The 24,380-nt window shown below is 42.5% G+C and overlaps 1 protein-coding gene across 2 annotated transcripts in view; it reads right to left on the reverse strand.

Moving 5' to 3' along the window:
* The window catches only part of UFL1 (UFM1 specific ligase 1), a 911,566-nt gene that overhangs the window by 615,965 nt on the left and 271,221 nt on the right, over positions 1-24,380 (reverse strand). For both annotated transcript variants that reach the window (XM_044065765.1, XM_044065759.1), the window contains exon 6: positions 13,356-13,486. In XM_044065765.1, the coding sequence (XP_043921700.1) occupies positions 13,356-13,486 (131 nt within the window). The remainder of the gene's footprint in view (positions 1-13,355; positions 13,487-24,380) is intronic.

Below are 24,380 nucleotides of genomic sequence, written 5' to 3' on the forward strand. Positions count from 1 at the left end.
AAAGGCTGCTGAAGTGGCTACAGCTCTGGTTGAATGTGGCCTAATGCCCTTAGGCACTGGCTTGCCATGGTGTAAGTAGCAGAAATGAATGCAGTGGCCTATCTACTTTGAAATAGTCTGCTTTGAGATCGCCTTTCCTTGTGATCCTGCAGCATATGCCACTAGTAATTGCTCTATCTTACTGAAAACTTTGGTTCTGTCCAAGTAGAATCTAAGCTGTCTGTGTACTTTCAAAGAATGCAGAATTCTCTCCCCCTTGTTCTGTGGATTTGGATAAAAAGTTGGCAGGTGAATAGTTTGGTTAAGAGCCACACTGGACACCACCATAGGCATAAATGTTGGGTTTGTCCTCAGAGAGACCCTGTCTGGATAAAAAATGATAAAAGGTTCCACAGCCATGAGTGCCTGTAGCTCTGAAACTCATCTTGCAGAAGTTATTGCTAGGAGCAGAGCTGTTTTCCAAGATAAAAACTTTATATCAGCAGTAGCGGCTGGCTCAAAAGGAGGCAGGGTGAGTTTTTCCAAGACATAGTTGAGGTCCCATGCAGGCATTGGTGATCTCCTTGGAGGCCTTAAATTTTTGGCTCCTCTGAGGTACTGTTTTAATAAGGGATGAGAAAAGATTGGTGGCTCTGTATTGTTATGAGCTGAAATGGCAGAGGCATGAATTTTAATAGATGAAAAAGATAGGCCTTTGTCCAGCATCTCAGCTAAGTATTGCAAAATCTGAGGAATATTTGGCACAGCTGCATCAGTTCCTTGTGCCTGGTTCCAAGCACATAATCTCTTCCATTTTCCAGCATAAGATTTTCTAGTACTAGGCCTTCTGGCCTCCAAAATGACATCCATCATAGCTTTACTGAGAGGTGTGTTTTGTATGACTACATTATCCGCCATGCTGCCAGGTTTAAAGTCCTGAGCTGGCTGTGCAGGATCTGATTGTTTTGCTGGCACAGTAGATGAGGTATTTGAGGTAAGGTCCAATCTGGGCATTGAGACAAGGTCTTTAGGATTGGAAACCAGTACTGGCGGGGCCAGTCTGGGGCAATCAGAATCATTTTTGGCTTCTCCTGTCTGACCTTTAGGAGTACCTTGGGGAGGAGAGACAGTGGGGGAAAGGCATATACTGATAGGTTTTTCCAGCTGAAAGATAGGGCATCCACTTTCCATGCTTGTCTGTGATAAGTCCTTGTGCAGAATCTTTTTAGTTGGTAGTTGTGAGGGGAGGCAAATAGATCTATGTCCGGGCATCCCCATTTCTTTGTTATCAAGCTGAAGACTTGTGGATCCAGCTGCCACTCGTGGGGATCCATTAGGTTTCTGCTTAGTTTGTCTGCCAGAGTATTTTTCCTTCCTGGCAGGAATTGCGCCTGCAGATGTACTTGGTAAGTTAATGCTGTGCCCCACAAAGTCATGGCTAGTCTGCAAAGGGGGTAAGAATGTGTGCCTCCCTGCTTGTTTATATACCACATGACCATGGTGTTGTCTGTCTTTATCAGCAGTTGTCCCGGATGAAGTAGGTCCTTGAAGACGGTCAGGGCATTCTGAACAGCTAACATCTCTTTTTGATTGATATGTAGATGCATTTGGGTTGAGGACCATGTGCCCTGAATGCATCTTCCTGCTATGTGGGCCCCCCAGGCATAATCTGATGTGTCCGTTGTTAGTGTCTGCCTGTCCCTTGTTTTGGTGACAAGCCTTTGCCCACCACCGAAACTCCTGTTGTAGGCAGGGAATGAGAGTAATCATTGTTTCCATGCTGTGGCAATGTTGAGTCCAAACACTTTTTAGGTACCATTGAAGTTTCCTCATATGCAGTCTTGCATATGGAATTAATAGGATACATGATGCCATGAAGCCCAAAGCCTGCAAAATTTTTCTTGCAGATAACTGGGCCTTTGTTGCCAACATTTTGAAATAGGTAGTCAGTTGCCTTTGTTTGTCTGGCATGAGATAAGCCATCTGGGCAGTTGTATTTAAGCTTGCACCCAGGAATATTATCTCTTGAGAGGGTACTAGTTTTGATTTATTTTCGTTGACTGTGTACCCTAGGCATGTTAGAAGCCTTTTCACAAACGCCAGATGCTGTAGAAGAATGTCCTTGTTCTCTGCTTGAATTAGACAGTCGTCCAAGTAAGGATATATTTGTATTCCTCTTTGTCTGCAGAATGCAATTACTGGTGCCAGGCACTTTGTAAAGACCCTGGGCGCAGTAGATAAGCCAAAGGGCAGTGCAGAGAATTGGTAATGCATTGAGCCAGCCTTGAATCTGAGGTATCTTCTGCATAATTGTCTGATTGGGACATGCAGGTATGCCTCTTTTAGGTCTAGAGTCACCAGCCAATCTTTCTTGCCCAGCATGGGCAGAAGCTGCTGCAAAGTCATCATCCTGAATTTTGGTATATCCAGGAATGTGTTCAGAATAGATAGGTCCACCAGGTCTTGTCCTTTCTGGGTACCAAGAACAGTCTTGAGTAAAATCTTTGTCCCTGCTCTTGCTCTGGTACTTGTTGAATGGCCCCCATGTCCATGAGGGATGAGACTTGTTTTTGTGCCTCTGCCCATTGTTTTTTGTTGGCAGATCTGGCCAGCCGTTTGCCTTTGGCAGGGTATGGAAATGGAACTTGTACCCTTGTGACACGATATTTAGAACCCACTTGTCCTGGGTTATAATGTGCCAATTTTGAGAAAAAAGTGCTAATTTTCCCCCTAAGGGTGCTGCCAGCAGATAGGTGATTGGTGCTGGCAGGGGGAAGTCATTGGGACTGTTTCCTGTATGGTTGTGATTTGTTTTCTCCAACTTTGGAGATAGAAGCACCCCATTGCTTTGACCTGTAGGAACCTTGCGCCTTAACCAAGCATACCTCCTAATTACAGAACCCGTAACTGCGGCCCTGCAGGAGGCCTCCAAAGAATCAAAACCACATTGCAAAGTATGCTTTCCAACTTGTTCAGTTGCATGCAATAAATCCTGCATTTCCTTGTTTTCTGCACATTCAGAGTTTAATAACATTTTCTTTTTAAGCAATGCCATGACATGTTGCTGATATTTAAGCATATGAAACTGACAGTTTAAGGCCCTTATAGCCAAGCTAGCAGATGTGTAAACCTTGTTTCCCCATCTATCCAGTGCCCTAGAATCTCTGTCAGAGGGGGTAGGGTTTTTTGCAGCGGAAGCCTTAACTCCTTTGGGACCCTGTGAAATAGTTTCTGGGTCTGCAGCAGGGTTTTTAAAAAGGAATTTATGAGAGTCAGGGACCCTGTAATATCTGTCAGGCTTAACAGGAGCAAGAGGTAAGGAGTCAGGGGTAAGACTAGACTCCGAAAACACATCATCTACAATATCTAACACAGATGGGATGGCTAGTGGCCTGTGTTGAGGTAGTAAAAGGAAATCCCTGAGCCTCTTTTTAGATTCTGAAAAATCTTGGCTTTCCCAGTGGAAATGCTCCCTCATGGTATGCAAGCTTTCCCCAAAAGAATAGTCCTCTGGAGGAGATGCTGAAGGTATGGATTCTTCAGCATCAGAATCCTCATAGGCGGGAAGAGAATATTCCTGATCAGAAGAGGAATCAGAAAAAATAGAAACCTGATCTGAAGATTCATAGTCAGTCTCTTGCCTAGGCCTCTTATCAAGAGAGGGATGGGAACCTCTGATCAAGGTAATTAAGTCTTCGACCATTTTGAGCATCTGTTTTTTGGGCATAGAGGCCTGTCCACGTGGCTCTTGAGTTTGTTTCTTTGCTTTAGAAGGTGATTTAGTCTTTGCCTTTGAAGCTGATGTTGGTTTAATGTAAAGATGTTTAGGTCTGAATACACCCTCAGAAGCCGGTGCCTGCTCAGCGGCTCTGGACCCATCTGAAGGAATAGTATCCAAGGCTCCAATACCTTGAGTTTCCAGTGGCATGGCCGACTCGACGTGGGAGTCAGTAGCGGCCAGCGACTCTAAAGTAGCAAGCATCAGGGGCTGCGAAAGCACCTCACTGAGAACCGGCGAACCGGCGACTGGCTTAGGAGATGCTTCGTCGTCGGTTTTGGGCCTCGGTTGTCTATCTCTCTCCTTTTCTTTACGTTTTTTGTGAACTCCGGTAGTCGGATGGCTATCCAACGACATTTCTGAATAAATAAACCGGCGTCCAAAATAGTTTAAAGCAAAATCATACCAACGCTTAATAGTGCATTGGTTAAATCTAGCACAAAACCGACAACCAGCAACGTTGTGATCAGGGCCTAGGCAAGGAATACACTAAGAATGAAAGTCCTTATGAGGTATTTGCTTTCCACAAGAAAAACAATTATTTACTTTTTCTGACATCTCAGGAGTCGGCCGACCGGCACTTGCGAACTGCTTCTGCTTCGGGCACCGCGTGGCAAGAAAGACTAAAGAAAATGGCGTCGGCCGCATCTTTTATACCTCTGACTACCTGACGTCAGGAAGAGAGCGACAGCAGCCGACGCAGGACCCAGGACTTTGGAATTCAGGCCAACTGAGGGCAACCTGCCAGCAGGATTACCCAAATGTAATGACTGCAACAGTAAAACACGAAGAACATCAGGAATGAAGAAGGAGAAGCTATTCTAGACCTCTGTCTGGCAAATGACTTTATGGTAACTAACACCTGGTCAGAGCAAGAGAGACAGTCAGAAGCTCACATACAAGAGTGACCAACATGCAACTCAGGTAGATTTCCTTCCTGTAAGGAAAGGGTACTGGGATAGAATCAGACATTGCAAAGTCATCCCCAGTGAAACAGTCAGCCCACAGCTTAAATCACTGGTTACCACAATTAGCTGCAAACAGTTGTCAGAGAGGGCTCTAAGGTAAACAGAGAGCAGGCAAAAGACCTGGAAGTTTACTGTAGAGAAAGCAAAACAGTTTAAGGAACAACTCACGGTTGTAGCACCTCAGGAAGAAGAGGAAATGGATGAATTTGAAGAAGTTGAAGAATGGCAGTGCATCAAAATAGTAAGTGTGAAGACCACAAAACAGATAAGAAGCCAAGCCAAGTATAGAAATAAGGTGCATAAGAAAAGCTGCCTGTGGCATGCCGAAGTCCAGGAAGTCATCAAAAGAAAGAAGGAGTGCAGGAAACCATGAGACACAGAAAAGATGGACCAGGCTAGGAAGAAATACTGGTTGGCTAACAAACAGGGTAAGAGAAGAGCTGCAATAGCAAAATACAAGACATCACAAGCATTCAATTAGCTTTTGGAAAGTGATACATTAGATGGCACAAAGAAACTATCAGGTTGCAAGGCAAAGAAAAAAAGATAAAGAAGACAGTCAGACACCCTTCATAAAGGATGCTAGCAACAGCCTGCTCATCAGTCCACAGAAAATCAAAGGCAGGTGGGAGGAATACTTCCAGCAACTTCTGAATGAAGAAAACCATACAGAAGCTGTAATGCCCCAGATACAACCTGCAATGAAAGAAGAGCCCACCACAGAAGAAGGAAGAACAGCACTAAGGAAAACAAAGTCAGACAAACCAGTAGGCTCAGATGAGGTCACATCAGATATGATAAAGATGATGAGCGAGACGGGGAGAAATGGCTCTTGAGGGTACTCGTAGCAGTATGGAAAGAAAGGCAGCTCACAGATGACTGGAGAATAAGTACACTAGCACCAATGTTCAAGATCAAAGAGGCTATTCACGTCTGTGGGCAGTATAGAGGCATCAGACTCCTATCACACTGCATGAAATGTCTGGCGAGGATAACTAATGAATAAATAAGATGGAAATGAAGTGCCTGAGACAGGTGCTACGATCCACACTGTGGACAGATGAAGAAATAAGGACATAACAGCAGAAAACAAAAAGCTCCAATTGCAAAAAAAAGGTCAAAGAGAATAGAGTACAGTGGTTTGGACACATTTGCTGAAAAGCAGAAGACAATCTCGTGAAGGAGATTTGGGAAAGACAGGAAGAAGGAAAGGGAAAAGAGTGTCCAGCAAAGAAGTAGACTGTGTGAAAGAAGGCCCACGACAGTCGGGCATAAGTGCCGAAGGTCGGAGAGTGAGACTAAATAGAGAGAGATTGCAACAGCTGACATGACACCCCAACCCCCATACAGAAAATGGGAAATAGGAGATTGATGAGGAGGAGACGTTTCAGCTTAGACAGCAACAGCTCTGGTGGAATGGGCTTTAGGTTGACCAGGTAAGGGAATGCCTCTCTCTGTGTAAAGAAAGGAAATACAATCAGAAAGCAATTAGGAAAGGGTCACTTACCAAATCGAGCATTGGAGAATAAAACAAAAAGCTGCTTAGATTTTCTGAAGGAAATGAAGGACTAGTACATCATATGAAAAATAGGATAAGGAATTATCAAGGCTTTGGAGTTCCAAAACCCTGCTTGCAGAAGTAATGGCAATCAAAAACAGTCTCATTCAAGGCAGCTGTTTGAAAACCTCTGGCTCGAAGGGAAGTCTTATTCAAAGCTTGAAAGAGTAGAGGCAAATCCCAAGGAGGAATGGGTTCCCTGATATGGGGCCTCAGGTGGAAAGCACCCTTCACAAACACTTCTGACAGTTTCAGGTACACAACTGGTATATTGTCCATAGCCACAAGAAAGTTAGATCTGGCTGCTTACTGAACCTTGACACTGGAGTAGCTGAGACCAGAATGAAGCAGATCCTCCAGAAAATCTAAAAATTGCATCCAAAGGAGTGGAAAAAAGGACATAAACCTTTGGTTGTGGCCCAAACAGAAAATCTTTTCTACTTCCAAGTATAAACCTTCCAGGTCGAAGGTTTCTGGGAAGCTGATAGGATGTGGATAACTCTCAAACTCCTTGGGATCTCTGACCAACACTGAAACTGGAGGAACCAAGCGGTCAGTTAGAGGAATTTGAGATTTGGATGAGGTTCACCCAAGGGGTGAGAAATTAGCTCTGGAACAGGGTTCAAGACCCAAGGGAAGTATAACAGATGAGGCTACAGAATCATGTACATCTAGACCAAAAGGGGGCTATGAGGATTACAGTCGCTCTCAAATGGGCTGCTTTCTGAAAACATGTTACTATCAAAAGGAGTCAGAAAACATGCATATAGGAGACCTGGGTGCCAAGCATGGAGAACAGCATACCTCGGTGACTGTCCCTTTGGGGGGATCAGGGCAAAGGAGCTGCTGCACTTAGTGTTAGTGGGGGATGCAGAGAGATCACAGCAGGGTTGACCCAGTGGTTGAATACACACATTCAATTTCTTTGAATTGAGGGATTATTTCTAATACATTTGGGTGCTCCTGCTGAAGTTATCTGCTATAATATTGGATTTGCCTGGGATGCACATTAATACCAGAAAGCACTGCAAAGACATTGCCCACTGCCACACTCTCAAGGCTTCTTGACACAAGGGATATGAGCAGGTTCCATCTTGTTTGTTTATGTACCATACAAATGCTATGTGATCAGAAGCATGACAGTTTGATCCTGGACGATTCAATCCTAATGCAATCGTATACACTTTCATATTTAAATTTACATTTATTGTCTATGAGAATATTTATTGTACAGTTTGACCCCAGACTTTTTGATCCCAATTTTGCAATAAATAACCACACAAAAATTAAACAAACAGTGTCCCAATTAAATTTAATAATAGCATTTTAAAACTTAATATTTTAATCAGGAATTTTACGCAGCAATTTAATATATTATTTAATAAATGTTGATTTAACTTTCTTAATATGTAAATATTATTAATGTTATGTAAAAAGGTAATTTTTTGACACTTTTGTTAGTGACTGTATCTATGCACAAGCTTCTAACATTTTTCTACTTCTAATTCTCTTTACTCAGTACTAATTTTTTACTGCTATTTTAATAGGACCAGTAGATGGCACTAGTTACTTTTTTATTCTGCTGTGGAAAAAATTGTACTTTTTTTTTTTTTTGCTCTTTTATTGACTATGGATCGTGCCTTGCATGTTATATTACTATGAACCAGCTTAGGAATACATTTTCTTTCTAAAACACTTCTAGCAAATATTTTTTCATTATTTTATGCTCAGAATACATTTTCTGTTTTTGACATCATTGATTTCATCTCATTCCGTCATGTAATAGTGTTAGTTCTGGTTGTGATTGTTGCCGAGTTTAATGTTGTCTTAGCTTATATGATGTTTTAAATCTTTTTTTTTTTTTCTGTAGATGTTGTTCTCATTTATTTAATATAGTACATTTATATTCTTATACTTAATGGTTAACAGAAATACTACCGGAATCTCTGCTGGGGTCAAATCATCTGGGGTCAAAATGTCCTGTATCCATGTTGTTAGACTGAATGACTATCACACTCCTGGGAAGAAAATTCTGAAAGGCCTCCAATGCTTGGATGACTACTCTCATCTCCAAGACTTGTGCAAACTGGCCTTACTTTCAACTGCCCCCCCCCCCACCCTCACCCCCACCCCACCTCAGGAGGGAAGCATCTGTGATAAATGTGACCTGAGGCCTAGGGAAAACAAGAGAATTACCTGCTGGAACTTGGTGAGAATCCAGCCATCGAGCAACAGGATGGTGGTATATGCTGGCAAGACAAACGGGAAGGTCCTGAGGATAAGACAAGATTGACAACTGAATCGACAAGGTCCACTGAAAAGCTCTCCTGTAGAATTTGTCCAGCAGCAAAAGACAAATAGATGTTGGCATAGGGCTACGGAGCTGAAAAACAAAGTAAGCTGGGGGTCACTGAGATTTAGAATTTGGCTGACTTGAATCTGCAAGGAGGCAAGTCTGGAGGAAGACAGTTTGGCAATTTAGTTGATGGTGTCCAGACAGCAACCGATGAATTCTAGGGCTTGTACCAGTATTGGACTGGACTTGTCATCATTTACAGTGATGCTCAAGAATAGACACAGTTGAAACAAGTAATTCCTGACCTAGATTAGAGACAATTTGCGGTTGTCATAACAACCAGGTAAGGACAGACTCAGAAGCCCTGCAGCCAGAGACAGGTTGCCACCACTGCCATAAACTTGGTGAACACCTGGAGTGGAGCTGCGGTGAGACCAAAGGGCAGTGCTTGAAATTGATAATGGCTGGCTCCTAGATGGAAGCACAGGGATCTCCTCAAATGCTTTGCTATCCTTATGTGGTTGTAAGCATTCTTAAGGTCCACCAAGCACATCCAGTCACACTTCCTCAGGAAAGGGAGAATGGACTGCACTGTCACTTGGTCTGTTTCATATAAAGAATAAGCTTGTTGAAGACCAGAATGGGCCTCCCATCCTTGTTTTTATTTGACACTAGAAAGAGTCTTGCACAAACCCCAGATCTTCTTTGGTCTGTTAAGACCTCTTGGATGGCTCAGTTCAAGAGCAGCTTTCTTATCTCCACTACTGCTTCCCTTTGCTGATAGGGTGGAATATCAGAAAGGGATGGATTTTTGACATTCATTTGGCGTGTACAGAAGGGGGACAGAATAACTTCTGGAAATAATTCTCAATATCCAAGTGCATGAAGTGACAGCCTCCTAAGACTTTGGGTGGAGAGCCAAGCACCCCAACTGTCCCAGGAGAACAGCAGCTGGGCAAGCTTTAAGGAGTGCTGGAAGAGCTTACTGGAGAAGAATCCTCAGAAGCCCTGATTTTGCAGACTGTCACTGCCTCTGGGATAGTGCCCATTAAAGCTCCCCCTTCTGCCACAGAGGCTCCTTCACCTGGAGCATTTTGGATAAACTGTTTGAATTCATGAAAAGGAGCCATCCCCCCTTCTGGTTCCTGGAAGAGGTCATTTTCAGGATGGAGAAGCGAATTCTACAGAAGACAAAGTCTTTCTTTCTTGTTCACTACTGAACAATATATCTTTTACTTTAAGGAGTGTTTAGAAAGGATGGCTTGAAGCAGTCTGCAAGGTTACATAAGAGCATCCAGACATGGTGGCGCATAGTAATATTGGTTCTTGCTGCATCAGCCACACATTCTACATCATTCAAAAGAAACCTTGTGGATACATTTGAGATGGATAGTATCATGGACAACTCAGCCTCCAATGAGGTTTGAGTCTCTGGGGGAAGTTATACTGTTACATTCTTAGACATCTCCAAGATCAGATGTCTTTGGAGCCTTATCAAGTGAGCCATGTAGTTCAGCGCATGTATAGCAAATGTGGCTGAAGCACAAATGTGCTTTCCCAGACAGCCCAATGCCCAAGACTCTTTGTTTGGGGATGGACAACAAATCCAGAAACTGCAATGGCATCCACTGCCAGGATCTTGCTTCAAAACATGTCTATGCCAAGTCAACAAGGGCATCTACATGGAGAACTAGCCAGGCCATAGATGGCCTGCAGCAAATTACTCGAGAAAGACCAACTGCTCAGGAGTAGGGGCTTCAATTGTCCACCCTCTCATTGTCTCATCTGTTCTAGCAGATCACCAAAGGAGGCATCTTCGCTGGGTGACTTTGGGGGCCCCTCCCCTTCATCAATGTCAGAATCCTTGGTGAACGACTATTCAGGGGAAAATAAATGCTTCCTCTTACATCTACTCTTCACATCTGTCTCCCAGGGAGAAGAAGCCAGGAAGGGGGACGCTGAAGCACCACTGGATCCCCCAGGTTGAGGATGGTCAATGTCTAATGGTGTGGGCTGTCCCAGAGCTAACTAATGTAGGCTCCAAGTACCTGACAGAGAAGAGGATCGATACAGATCCGACTTAACAACAGAACCCCCAGTCTTAGAATCCTTTCTGCAATGTTGAAAGATGATACCGATGCTAGGCAGCTAAGCATGCCCCCCCCCCCCCCCTTGGGATCCATAGATCCAAAATAGTGACTACTGCCCAACCATCTGATCCCTTCAAATCAGATATCAAGATTGGAGCCAAGTAGGTTAGAAAGGACTGGGAAGAGAGATTGGATAAACAATTCAAAAAGAAACAATGGGTGGATATATATCTGGCTCCCAAATATGCAACAAAGTCTAGAAGATTTAGGATTCTTGCTCAGAAATGTTTGCATAGGTATTTTTATACCCCATGCAGACTCCAAAAAAATTTTCCTTAGGAAGACTGCAAATGTTTGAGGTGTGATGTGGAAGAAAGGTGTAACTGAGAACATATTTTTGGGGAGTGCAATGGGTAGGCAGACTTAAAATTCCCTGCAGACCACTCTGTCAGAAATACTGGGTGAGCAAACTGGTATAACTAAGGAAATCATTTTTTGAGCTGTGATACAGAATTGGAATTGCCTAGACATAGTAAGGCCTTGCTGACTTTAAGTCTCTGGCTGCCAAAAAAACAATTACTAGAAAACGGAAATCAAAGTTTAAACCAACTATACTAGAAGTAGTTAGTATAGCAACAGAGATAAAATAACTGGAAGTGGGATCTTTAGAAAAGGGAACAAGCAAATTACATAGACAAAAATGGGAATTGTGGGAACGCTACATGCAAAATAATGTTTTGGAGAATGAATGAGGTTCAACGGAAGGCAAGAAATGAGTGAGCAATGTAATGTTTGACTGACAATGACTATACAGATGATTATACGTGACGTATAATGTTTGCAATTGAAAATATGTCAGTATGGTTTGTTTTCATTTATATAAATGTATGATTATTTCTGTCATAAGTATTTATCAACCAGGAGCTTTGCAGATTCTATCTACAGGCTGAAGCAGTAAATGAGATCGGAGGAGGTTCCAGGAGGGCAGAGCATTATGGGAGAAGTGTCAGGGCTTTAGAGACGAAAAGTCTAAGGTCCCTGCCTCGGATACAGTCAGATCAGATAACCCACAGGTTGAGGTGGATGGAAAAGACAACACAGGGTTATACTCAGTTAAGCACAACAGGATAAGAAACTTACAAATGATACCCAAGGTGATCAGTTCTGGATCCAGCTCTTTTTAGCTTGTTTATCTCACATCCCATAAAGGGCAACAAAAATGCACCCACCTATTTGGCGATGACATGAAGGTTACTGTGGGGGTGGTGGCAGACAAGGAAAAAAGCAAAAAAGAAATATTTAAGGAGACAGTAGTCAAAGTCTAAAAGATAGTACATTCATTTCCAACCTTCAAATGCATGGTACTGCACCTAGGGAATAACACTCCAGGGGCCTGGCCAGCACCACAGAGTAGCGGGATAAAGCCCTACAGCCCAGGCGACCTGGATAAGATTAGCAGCTCAGGTGTCTGAGATGCTGGCAGAGAGGGATGGGCATATTTATGGTGGGGTGTTCTTCACAGATGCTCCCTGAGGGTAAGTGTGGTCCAGAAAAAGGAGTAGCTCTTAGATTTTGACAATGAATGCAGAGGTGGAAGGGCAGGGAAATAGCGGTAGGTCATAACACTTCTCAGAAAGCAGAAGCAGTTGCTGGCACAGCCACTCAACATGCCCATAAGCTGCACTCTGGCTCCAGTCCAGGGAAGGAAGGAGGAGCAGACAGACCCAGTCATGGACAGGATGCAGTGGGACGGCCAGAAAGTGAAGTGGGGGGGGGGCACTCCAGGGCCTAAATAAGTACAACACAGATGACTAAAAATCCAGAAAAGGAAGGGCACATTTGTATTACCATTACAAAAATCTAAAACATGAGGCACAGAATGAAAACAAGAGGAAGAAGCAAACCAAATTCTGATATATAGAGGGAATCAAAATCCCGGGTTAGGATTGGGATGGGGTGGGAGGTTGGCATAATGGTCAAGGTGTTTACCTTACAGACACAAGGTGCAGGGTTTGATTCTCACATCTGGTAGTTGGCTAGGCTTAAAATGGTCCACAAGGGTAGCTAGCCTAGTACTAATCTATGAGCCTATCACAAAAGTGTGCTCAAACATTGATTAAGCCCAGGTGAAGTACTGTGCTTAGTTCTGGAAGCCTTACAGGAAAAGCCAGGTCTCAATGATGGACTGAGTACAAAAATGCTGATTGTGATGATGTGAGGAAAAACTATAACACAGGAGAATAGGTTAAGACAGCTGAAACTTTACTTACTTGAACACAGGAGAAATGAGGGGATATGACATGGTCACTACACAGAAATATGCCAGAATAACACTAGAAAGGAAGTATAATGCAAGTTAAGCAGAGGCATGACTACCAGATCAACAGACCATGACTTAACCTTGACATGAAAAAAGAACTGCTTCACAGAAAGGATGACTAACAGGTGTAATCAACTACTGGAATGGGTGGTAGAGACTGATAAACTTGAGGCTTCTGAACTGGCTTAAGATTGCTGGAGATAGAATTGGCAGAATTTAAAGTTGTCTTTACATACCTGTGGCAACTACAAAGACTAAATAGGTTTGCAATATATTTCTGCTGGCTAGTTATGTTATGTAGTGATAAAATCCACAGATATTAATAAATATGTACACACAAAAGAAGATGAGAAGATCAAAACCTACCTGGTTACTGCACTAAACAGGCCACGAATACGAGCTTTGTGTCGAGAAACAAATGCTTCTGTGAAAAGCACACCTCGGTCATAACGATCAAGATGACCATGGATGATTCTGCCTAATCTCTGGGACAATGCCTATAGTAAAATCAAATACAATTTATTGTGATATACTTAGGCTTTATACCGCTTCCTGAAAGAACTCCACTCCATCAATTCCTCAAAATGAATGCAGAACTAGCTCCTTTTAATATTAACACCTGTCAGTTTATCACATTCAGGTATAGGACAATTTCCTTTACATATACTCTCCTTCAACAATATTAATGTAAATACACAGAAATAACCTACTCGTTAAGGCATAAGATGCGATTCTGACCAATCTAAAGAGACAGTCTCAAGTTACATGCACACATGCTTTCCTCAATACAGTCTGTATCTATAATTCTAGAAAAACTTAAAGGGGTATTTTCTTTTCTGGCTTATGTCTACTGCATAGGTAACAAAGCAGACAGCCATCTGCCACAATGTCAAAAACAAAACTGTCTTATTTATATACAGTACACAGGTAATACAAAGGCACCTCAAAACAAGTCCGAGATCATTACTTATCAAGGAAACAATATTAAGGTGGATAAGGCATCCTCTGTAACTAGACACCTTTTCATTAACTGGAATAGGGTTTCAGGCGACCTTAAAGTGCACCTCCTTCCAACATAGGAAAGTACAGTTGTGTACACTTACCATAAATGTAGATGTTTGAGTGTATTCACTGTTGCAGTCATTACATTTGGGTTATTTGCTTGCACGTAGCCCTCAGTCAGCCTGATTAACAAAGTCTTGAGTCCTGCGTCGGTTGCTGTCCCTTCTTCCATAACGTCAGGTCGTCAGGGGTATAAAACATGCAGCCGACGCCATTACATAAGTTTTTCTTGCCCCATATGTCAGGTCCCCCCCAAATGGGAAGCAATTAAATATAAAAGCACAAAGATATACCTCCAACAAAAAAGCAAATGCACCAAAAAGGCTTTTAAGCATAGTAAAGGAAAGTAGAGGTACAGCCAAAAGAAGTTAGGGGGCTGGAGGGAGGGTAACCAGGACTGCAACAGTGAATACACTCGAACATCTAATTTTATGGTAAGTGTACACAACTGTACTATCTTCTTCGTGTTTCACTGTTGCAGTCATTAAATTTGGGTAGATTCCCAAAGCTATGGTTAGGAGGAGGAATTTAGACAGCATTAGGGCCAGCTATAAGGCCCTGCAAGACTGCAGTGGCAAAGCCAGCTCTGGATTTAGAGAAAATTGGCAAATGATAATGCTTGGTGAAAGTATGTACAGAACGCCAGGTAGCAGCTTGTAGGATGTCCCTGGTAGGGACACCTCTGAGAAAGGCTATAGAGGTAGATGCACAGCCCTGGTGAAGTGAGGTCTGATCCCCTGGGGGATAGGTTTTCCATGGTGCTTATAGCCGAAATGAATGCAATGGCTTATCCATTTAGAAATGGTTTGCTTTGAAATAGCCTTCCCCTCTGCCCCTGCACCAAATGCCACCAGCAGTTGTTCAGATTTCCTTTGAGGTTTAGTCCTGTCCAAGTAGAATCTAAATTGTCTATGCACATCTAAGGAATGCAGTATCAGTTCCCCTTTATTCTGTAGATTGGGAAAGAAGGTTGGCAAATGAATGGACTAATTAAGAGCCACACTGGATACCACCTTGGGCATGAAGGATGGATTGGTTCTGAGGAACACCCTGTCCGCATGAAAGATGATAAAAGGCTCCACTGCCATAAGGGCCTGTAATTCAGATACCCTTCTAGCTGAAGTGATTGCTAAAAGGAAAGCTGTTTTCCAAGAAAGAAATTTTAAGTCTGCAGTAGCAGCTGGCCTGAAAGGAGGTAGAGTGAGATTCTCCAAGACAAAGTTAAGGTCCCAGGCTGGTGTTGGAGCTCTCCTGGGTGGTCTCAAATGTTTGGTCCCTCTGAGGAACTGCTTGAGCAGTGGATGAGAGAAGAGGGGAGGTTCTGTGTTATAATGAGCTGAAATGGCTGAGGCGTGGATTTTAATGGAGGAAAAAGACAGGCCCTTGTGAAGAATCTCAGTTAAGTATTGTAAAATCTGAGGTAAATTGGGCGCTGCTGTGCTTATCCCTTGAGATTGGTTCCAGGCACAGAATCTTTTCCATTTTTCAGCATAAGATTTTCTAGTACTAGGCCTCCTTGCCTCTAAAATGATATCCATCACAGGTTTGCTGAGGGATGGTAAAGGAGAGATTAAGTAATTAGCCAGGTTGCAAGGTTCAGTGTTAGAAGCTGAGGGTGCAGAATCTGGTTCTCCTGCTGAGACAGCAGGGAAGGAGTCTGAGGCAGGTGCCATGGAGATAACCGTGACACACTGCGCAGGAGGGAGTACCAGTGTTGGCGCGGCCAGTCTGGAGCAATCAAAATCATCCTTGGTTTGTCCTGTTTGATTTTTAGTAGTACTTTGGAGAGCAGAGGCTGAGGGGGACGGCATATACGGATAGGTTTTTCCAGCTGAAGGACAGAGCATACACTTTCCAGTCTAGTTTGTGGGGAGTCCTTGTGCAAAATTTGTCCAATTGGTAGTTCTGGAGAGAAGCAAACAGGTCTATATCTGGGCTCCCCCATTTGCTTGTCAACATGTTGAAAATCCTTGGTTCCAGCTTCCACTTGTGTGGGTCCATGAGGTTTCTGCTTAGTTCGTCTGCCAGTGTATTTAATTTTCCTGGCAGGAATTGAGCTTGTAGGTGCACTTGGTAGCTCAAGGCTGTGTTCCACAATGCCATGGCTAGTCTGCAGAGGGGGTAAGAATGTGTACCCCCCTGCTTGTTTATGTACCACATAACAGTGGTGTTGCCTGTCTTTACCATTAGTTGTCCTGGAAGAATGTGGTCCTTGAAGGCTGTCAGAGCATTCTGTACAGCTAACATTTCTTTTTGATTGATATGCAGATGCATTTGACTTGGATTCCATTTGCCCTAAATGCACTTCCCTGCCAGGTGAGCCCCCCATGCATAGTCTGATGTATCTGTTGTTAGGGTTTGGGCGGCAGAGGGTGGTGTGAAAGGTAGTCCCTTGTTTTGGTGGCAGGCCTCTGCCCACCAAAGGAACTCTAGGCGTAGGCAAGGTATGATAGGAATCACTGTTTCCAGGTCTTGTGAAAGTTGACACCATAGGCGTTTTAGATACCACTGTAGTTTCCTCATATGTAGTCTTGCATATGGAATTAAAAGAATGCAGGAGGCCATGAACCTCAAGGCTTGCAGTATTTGTCTTGCAGATAGCAGGGTTTTTGTGGCCACTTGTTTGAAGTAGGTTGTCAAATGAATTTGTTTCTCTGGCGTGAGGTAAGCCATCTGGGAAGTTGTATTCAAACTTGCTCCCAGGAATATAAATGGTTTACAGGGTACCAGGTCTGATTTATTTTCATTTATGGTGTACTCTGACAAGTTAGAACCCTTTGTACAAAGGCCAGATGATTCAAAAGTATGTCCTGGCTTTCTGCCTGAATTAGACAATCGTCCAGGCATGGGTATATTTGAATATTTCTTTGCCTGAAAAATGCAACAACTGGAGCTAGGCACTTTGTGAATACCCCGGGCGCAGTAGATAAGCCAAATGACAGTGTAGAGAACGGATAGTGCATGTAGCCTGCTTTGAAGCGTAGGTATCTTCTGCAAGATTCCCTGATTGGGATGTGCAGGTATGCTTCTTTTAAATCTAGCGTTGCCAACCAGGCATCTTTGCCTAGCATCGGAAGTACATGGTGAAGAGTCAGCATCTTGAATTTTGGAATCTCCAAAAAGGTGTTTAGAGTAGATAGGCCCAGGATAGGACGCCATGAATTGTCTTTTCTGGGTACCAGGAAAAGTCTCGAGTAGAAACTTTGTCCCTTTTCCTCTTCTGGTACCAAATGAATAGCCCCCATGCTTAAGAAAGAAAGTACTTGTTTTTGGGCCTCTGCCCACTGATTTGGGGGTAGGTCCGGCCACCCGCTTGGTGTTGGCAATGTGTGGAAGTGAAATATGTATCCCTGGGACACTATATTTAAAACCCATTTGTCCTGGTTAATGAGTTCCCAATTCTTTGCATGAAGAGCAATCTTCCCCCCCAAATGGGCAGTCAGTTGATAAGTGCTTGGAAATTTTAAAAGGAAGTCACTGAGACAGTTTACCATAGGGGGAGTCTTATTATTCCCAGATTTGGAAGTGGATGCTCCCCACTGCTTAGTTCTGTGTGCCCCCTGGGACTGAATCCTGGAGTTTTTACCGTGTCTGGGTTTAGCTTGAGAAGACCTGGAAGGAGCTGGAAAGGACCAATTCTTAGAGGACCAGTGCCTACTAAATCTAGGAGGCTGAACTTGTAAAAAAATCTTTAACAGTTTGCACAGATTTAGCTTTATCTTCCATCTTTTTAAGAACTTCCTCACCCTTGTTGCCAAACAGGCGGTCCTGATTTAAAGGAGCATCCAACAATTTAGCTTTAACATGATCAGGCAAAGATTGCTCCTTAAGCCAAGCATGCCTTTTGAGCACAATCTCAGTAACAACAGCCCTGCAAGAGGCCTCTAATGAATCAAAACCACACTGCAAAGTATGTTTTCCAACTTGTTCAGCAGAATGCATTAAATCCTGTAATTCTTTATTTTCCACACAGTCAGGAATCAACATAATTTTCTGTTTAAGCAGTCCAATAACATGGTGCTGATACTTTAACATATGAAACGGGCAGTTTAAAGCCCTAATGGCCAAGGTTGCAGAAGTGTAAACCTTCTTACCCCATCTATCCAGCGCCCTGGATTCTCTATCAGAAAGGGTAGGATTTTTAGCAGTAGAAGCCTTAATGCCCTTGGACCCCTGTGAAATAGTCTCTGGATGTGCAATAGGATTTTTAAACAGGAACTTGTGGGACTCAAGGACCCTGTAGTATCTGTCAGGTTTTCTGGCAGCAGGAGGCAGGGAATCAGGGGCCAAACTGGATTCCGAAAAAGCATCATCAACAATGTCTAGTACAGGAGGAATAGCTAAAGGCCTATGCTGAAGCAGGGGAAGGAAATCCCTAACCCTCTTTTTTGAATCAGAAAAACCCTGGCTGTCCCAGTGGAAATGCTCCCTCAGAGTATTTAAGGTTTCCCCAAAAAAAAAATCCTCAGGAGGGGAAGCAGAGGGAATGGAGTCCTCAGCATCAGAATCTTCATAAGTAGATAAGGGCAAATCCAGATAATCAGAAGAATCAGAAAAAACAGAATTCTGATCAGAAGATTCATAATCAACTTCAGTCCTAGGCCTCTTTGAAGGGGGGCAGGGTTGGCTACCCCTGATTAGAGTTATTATATCTTCAGCCATTCTTACCATTTGTTTTTTAGACATAGAGGCCTGAGCATGTGGCCTGGGCATCATTTTTTTAGGCATGGATCGAGATTTAGACCTAAGTAAAGAAGGAGGTGTTGGTTTAATATGCAAGTCCACACGCCTGAATACACCCTCAGAAGCCGGTGCCTGCACAGTGACTCCTGACCCATCCAAGGTAGAGACATCCGCGGGTTCCATATTTGAAGCATCTCGCAGCATACCGGACTCCGAATGGGTCTCAGTAGAGGCCTGTGAATTAGAGGTAGCGGGTATCAGGGGCTGCAAAAGCGTCTCACTGAGTACCGGCGAACTGGCAACTGGCTTAGTAGAAGCGTCATCGGCAATTTTGGACCTCTGCGGCCTGCCTCTGTCTTTATCATTGCATTTTTTTGGAATCCCGGTAGTCGGATGGCTAACCGACAACATTTCTGGATAATTAAACCAAGAACCAAAATATTTAGAGATGAAAATATACTGACGACGGATAGTGCGCTGATTAAATAAAGCACAAAACCGACAGCAAGGTATGTTGTGGTCAGGTCCTAGGCAAGGAATACAGTACGAATGAAAATCTTTATGAGGTATTTGCTTTCCACAAGTAATGCAATTATTAACTTTTACTGACATCGGTAAGGAGCAAGAAAAAGTTTCCCCAATACGGTACTTAGCTATAGTTGAAGACTTTGGTTCTGAAACTCGAAAACGAAAATTTCAAGAGTCGGCCGACCGGCACTTGCAAACTGCTTCTGCTTCGGGCACCGCACGGCAAGAAAGACTGATGTAATGGTGTCAGCTGCATGTTTTATACCCCTGACGACTTGATATCATGGAAGAAGGGACAGCAACCGACGCAGGACCCAAGACTTTGTTAATCAGGCCGACTGAGGGCTACCTGCAAGCAGATTAACCCAAATGTAATGACTGCAACAGTGAAACACGAAGAACATCTACATGTACTGCTGAACATAAGAAAGGGCATCTTTCTAAACTGTTTCTAATATTCCAAGCTTTTAAAACACTGTTTATTTTATTTTACTAGTTTTGTTTGCTGACTGGGAAGGTCCAGCTCAGCACAGCCCATTTGTATTGATAATCCAGGGAGAGAAGCTCCACAATAAAAACAATGCACAGAAATTAGTCTAAAAAATATTATGTAAGCATATTTCCTAATAGCACACTGAAAAGCTCACTTCAGCAAAGCATAAATAAACTGCTTGTAATACTACAAAAAACATTTACGGATATGCATGTACAGACAAAGTTCATACTCAAGGCTATGCAGCACCAGACAGGAAGTATGTCATTAACAGAGCACATTTAGGTGAGGTAAGATAGGGCAGAGAAAATGCAGTTACATAGAGTCAGCTCAGTTTGAAGTAATTGTTTGTTTGTCTGTCTGTCTAGATCAGGTTAAGTGTACTGCTCCAAAGGAGACATAATTTGCATTGTTCTTGAGCAGTAGTCAAAGACTGTTCCAGAATGTGGATGGATTAATGAAGAAGTAAGAATCCCATGCTGAGTTGTAGACTGCATTGTGTTTTTTAGGGAGTATGATGACAAAGAACAAACTGAACAAAAAGGAGTTATGCCATCATATGAGTTGATTAAGAGCTGGACATTTATCCAGGAACTGCAGTATTAACTGGACAACTGTTAGAGACGAAGCAATAAATCTGTGAGTTCAAGCCAGCTAATGGATTTTAGAGATATTACACAGTGAGCAGTACATGAGTGGACAGACATGAAATTAATGACACTGTGTTACGTAAATTTGAGCTAATCAGTAGATAGTGAGCTGATATTTGTAAAGAAGGATGAACAGTAGAAGACAATGGTAAGAACAAATGAGGGGATGGTTATAAGTTCTGCCTGTGGGTTGATATGCTTTTGACACAATAAAGAGAGCCAAGCATACAACTACATTTGCAGACAACAGTAATGTGGAGGTCAATTTTAATAAATGGGTCAATAATGACTCCTAGCAATTTAAATTTAGATACTAGTTCAAGTGTAATATGGTTAATGTTAGTCATCTGTAGGTCTGTAGCATCCGCAGGGGTGAAGAGGCCAGAATGAGAGCAAAACTTTTTTATTAAGTTTGATTTTTGGTTGAAGTATTCAATCCACGTCTAAGCACAGATGAAGATGTTACAGAGTTATAGTTTAATGTCAGACAATTACACTAAAAAACTTCTCCAAGACTAATTACAACCTCTTACGTGAAGGCATAAATAGCTTCACAGCCCCTCCTCCCACTGATCGAACAGGCACTTATGTTGAGTTATACACCAATGCTTTATACAAGCACCTGTACAAGTGTATTGACTCTGCCTTTTTAGTGAGAGGATATAGTACATCTTGTCTGAATGAATGTCTCAATAAATTATGGGACTATGTTAATAATTATAGTAAAGAAAATATAATGCAGAAAAGAAGATCTGAATCTTGTGTTAGTCAAAAAAAGTGGAAAAAACAAACATATGATGAAGTTATGTATTTTGTCACTACTTATGGTTGTTATACCCCTGAATTTGTTAAGAATGTTTTTACATTCTGGAAGTATTTTAGCTCTCTAAATGATGTTAAATCATGGTTAAATGTGAATTTAAAATTTTCATACAGAAAGGGCAGAAGTATTAAAGATCTTCTGGTACGAAGTAGATTTAGTGCCCCTACAGACATAATGGTAGAACAAGTTAGATTAAAAGGAACCTATCAGTGTGGAAAATGCAAAGCATGCAGCTTTATTACTTGTAGTTTTGATTATATAAATGATATTCGTTTTAAAGTTCATGGTTGTTTTAGTTGTAAAACAGAAGGGGTTATTTATGCATTAACATGTCCCTGTCAGAAATTTTACATCGGGGAAACAAAGAGACCTTTCAAAATAAGACTATTAGAGCATGTCAGGGACATAGTTAATGTTAAGAATGAGAGCCCTGTTGCTCGACATTTTTTTGAAAAGCATAATAGTGAGGAAAGGTTGCTTAAAGCTTCAATTTTGGAGCAAGTATTTAATAATGATAGAGATATGCTAAAAATTAAACAGCTGTTATTATATAAGGAAACTGTTTATATTTTAAAGTTTAAAACTTTATATCCAAATGGACTTAATGAAGATTTTAATTGGAAAATGTTGTCTAATTGATTGATTTTTAGTATATTGATTGTTTAATTACCTGTTTAATTGACTTAACCTGTATATAAGATCTGATGGTTTTACTTGTGTTATACTCCTGGAAGGCGAAGGCCGAGACGTCAGAGTTCTTTGATTTCCTCAGAATAAATCGTGTTTGGTGAATCCTGCTTAGTTGTTTTTTCTACTTCTTCAGTTTTGGTGCTGTTGTTCTTATTGACTCTGCCTTACCTGATAGAACCAAAGCAAGATCTTCAAGGAAAAACAAACCTGCCTGGCTGACAACTGCCATTAATAGGCTATACAACAGGAGAAACAAATTGATGTTTAAGAGTAGGAAGGAGCAGTCTCAAAACTGGAAACACTCCCTCCTCAACTTAAACAAGTAAATAAGACTCCTAGTGAAGTCCTCTAAAGCTAACTACGAATCCAGATTATCTTCCCTATGGATAACCACAAGGTGTTCTTTAGTTACACCTGTAATCTCAAAGGTAAGGCCCAGATACGAGTCGAACTCCTAGTTAATGATACTACATATATATAGAACCTATGGATATAGCAAATCTGCTGGCTGACAGGTTCAGTGAAAACTTCAGTCCCCACCACATATACCCCAAAGCATCCCTAACACCTGTCCCTCATCTAGTATCACTGAGGAGCAGGTCTTAAATGCCCTCTCCAAAGCCAATAACACAGCTTTTATGGAACCAAGCAACATCCCAGGCTGTGTTCTATATGGGTTACAACAGGAATTAGCATCATCATTGGGCAAGCTTTTCAATCACAGCCTAAGCACTGGCTTCATCCCAGCAGAGTGGAAAACAGCTACCGTCATCCTTTTGCACAAAGGGGGTGCATCTACAGACCCCAGGAACTACAGACCCATTAGCCTGACCAGCCTTATCTGCATGGCCATGAAACAAACCATCATGGACCTTATTAACAAAGATACAGGAAATCTCCAAATGCTCGACTCCACCCAGTTTGGCTTTGTCAAGGGGAGATCATGCCTGTTAAACTTGGTAGACTTCTTCAAGACAGTCACCAAAGCCCTAGATGAGGGCAAATCTGTGCATATGGCCTACCTAAACTTAGCCAAGGCCTTTGACACAATCCCCCACTCAGGCATCATTGATAAACTCACCAGCTGGGTATCACCCCATATACTGTCAGGTGAGTTGCAAGCTGGCTCACTAATAGAACTCATACGGTCAAAGTAGGGGGCTCCACCTTCTATAGCAGACCCGTAACCAGTGGTGTTCCACAAGGATTGGTTTTGGGACCCCTACTGTTCGGAATCTACCTCTCCAAAATACAGGCTAAAACTAAAGGACTGCGGCCGACAAAGTTTGCTGATGACTGTAAACTGGGAGCGATCATTGAAACCCCTAAAGATGTCAACATCCTGCAAAAAGGTCTTACGCAGACTAATGACTGATGCCAAAGTCATGGGCTTAAACTTAATGCAAAAAAATGCATTATCATCCCCTTTGGCATGGGTGATGCTCCTTTAAATTACCACATCAATAGTAATACCCTACGCACACAATCACTGGTGAAAGATCTGGACACACAGGTTGACAGCAATCTTAACTTCGATCACCATGTCTCCACAGTGGTAAGAAGGGCATATTATATTACTCATATCATAAGTAAGGGCACTGCCTCTAGAAAAAAAAAAAGTTATTACCCCCCTGCTCCCTCATCAGGCCAGTAATAAAGTACAACTCTCCCTTCGGTATGTTCCTCTCCAAACATCTGCAGCAACTGGACAAACTACAAAGGTTCCTTACAAAGAAAATTCAGGGTTTTCCAGATCTGTCTTACGCAGACACATTGAAATCATTGCCACTTTACTCTGTGTTGTACAGACTGCTCACAGGCAACCTGTGCCTTACATATAGAGCAATGTCTCACCCAGCTGTAATGGAAATGCTGCACATTCTCAACTCAAATGGCACACGGGTCACTCGCTCAAAGGACCTTAACCTGGTATGTGATATCAACAGAACTTGCTGGAGAGACAGATTTGCCTGACAGAGGTTTCCCCACTTTAGGAACAAGCTTCCTATTCATGTTAAACAAAGCCACTCATTGGCCCCATTTAAGCATAATTTGGACAAATGGATGGGTAACCAGAAATTCACGCAAGGGGTTCCACCTGTGTCCCTCTTGGGCATGGGTAACAGATGATGATTGCAGTGTCTGCTTGAACCAGACACTCCTGGGAACATGGGTTGAACTTGGCTAGACTTGCAAGGGCCCTGGGGCTGTTACCGTAGTAACCTCCTACAATCCTATGAGTGACGTGGGGTAATGAATAACAAAGAGTGATATCATATGTTTATTGCATGATGTTGACTAGACGACAGACTTTAGGCATGTCAGACTACAAAAGAGGGCTCCACATATACAAACAATATGCGTGTTCTTTTTACTGCAGGTATACCTATAATCTGCTATTTGACCTTACCGGTCCTCCTCGTGTAGTTCTTATGATTCTACAGTAGGGACTCATTTTTTAT

This window comes from Protopterus annectens, chromosome 1.part0 (assembly GCF_019279795.1).
Source record: "Protopterus annectens isolate FY-2018-M chromosome 1.part0, PAN1.0, whole genome shotgun sequence".
Classification (NCBI taxonomy): Eukaryota; Metazoa; Chordata; order Ceratodontiformes; family Protopteridae; genus Protopterus; species Protopterus annectens.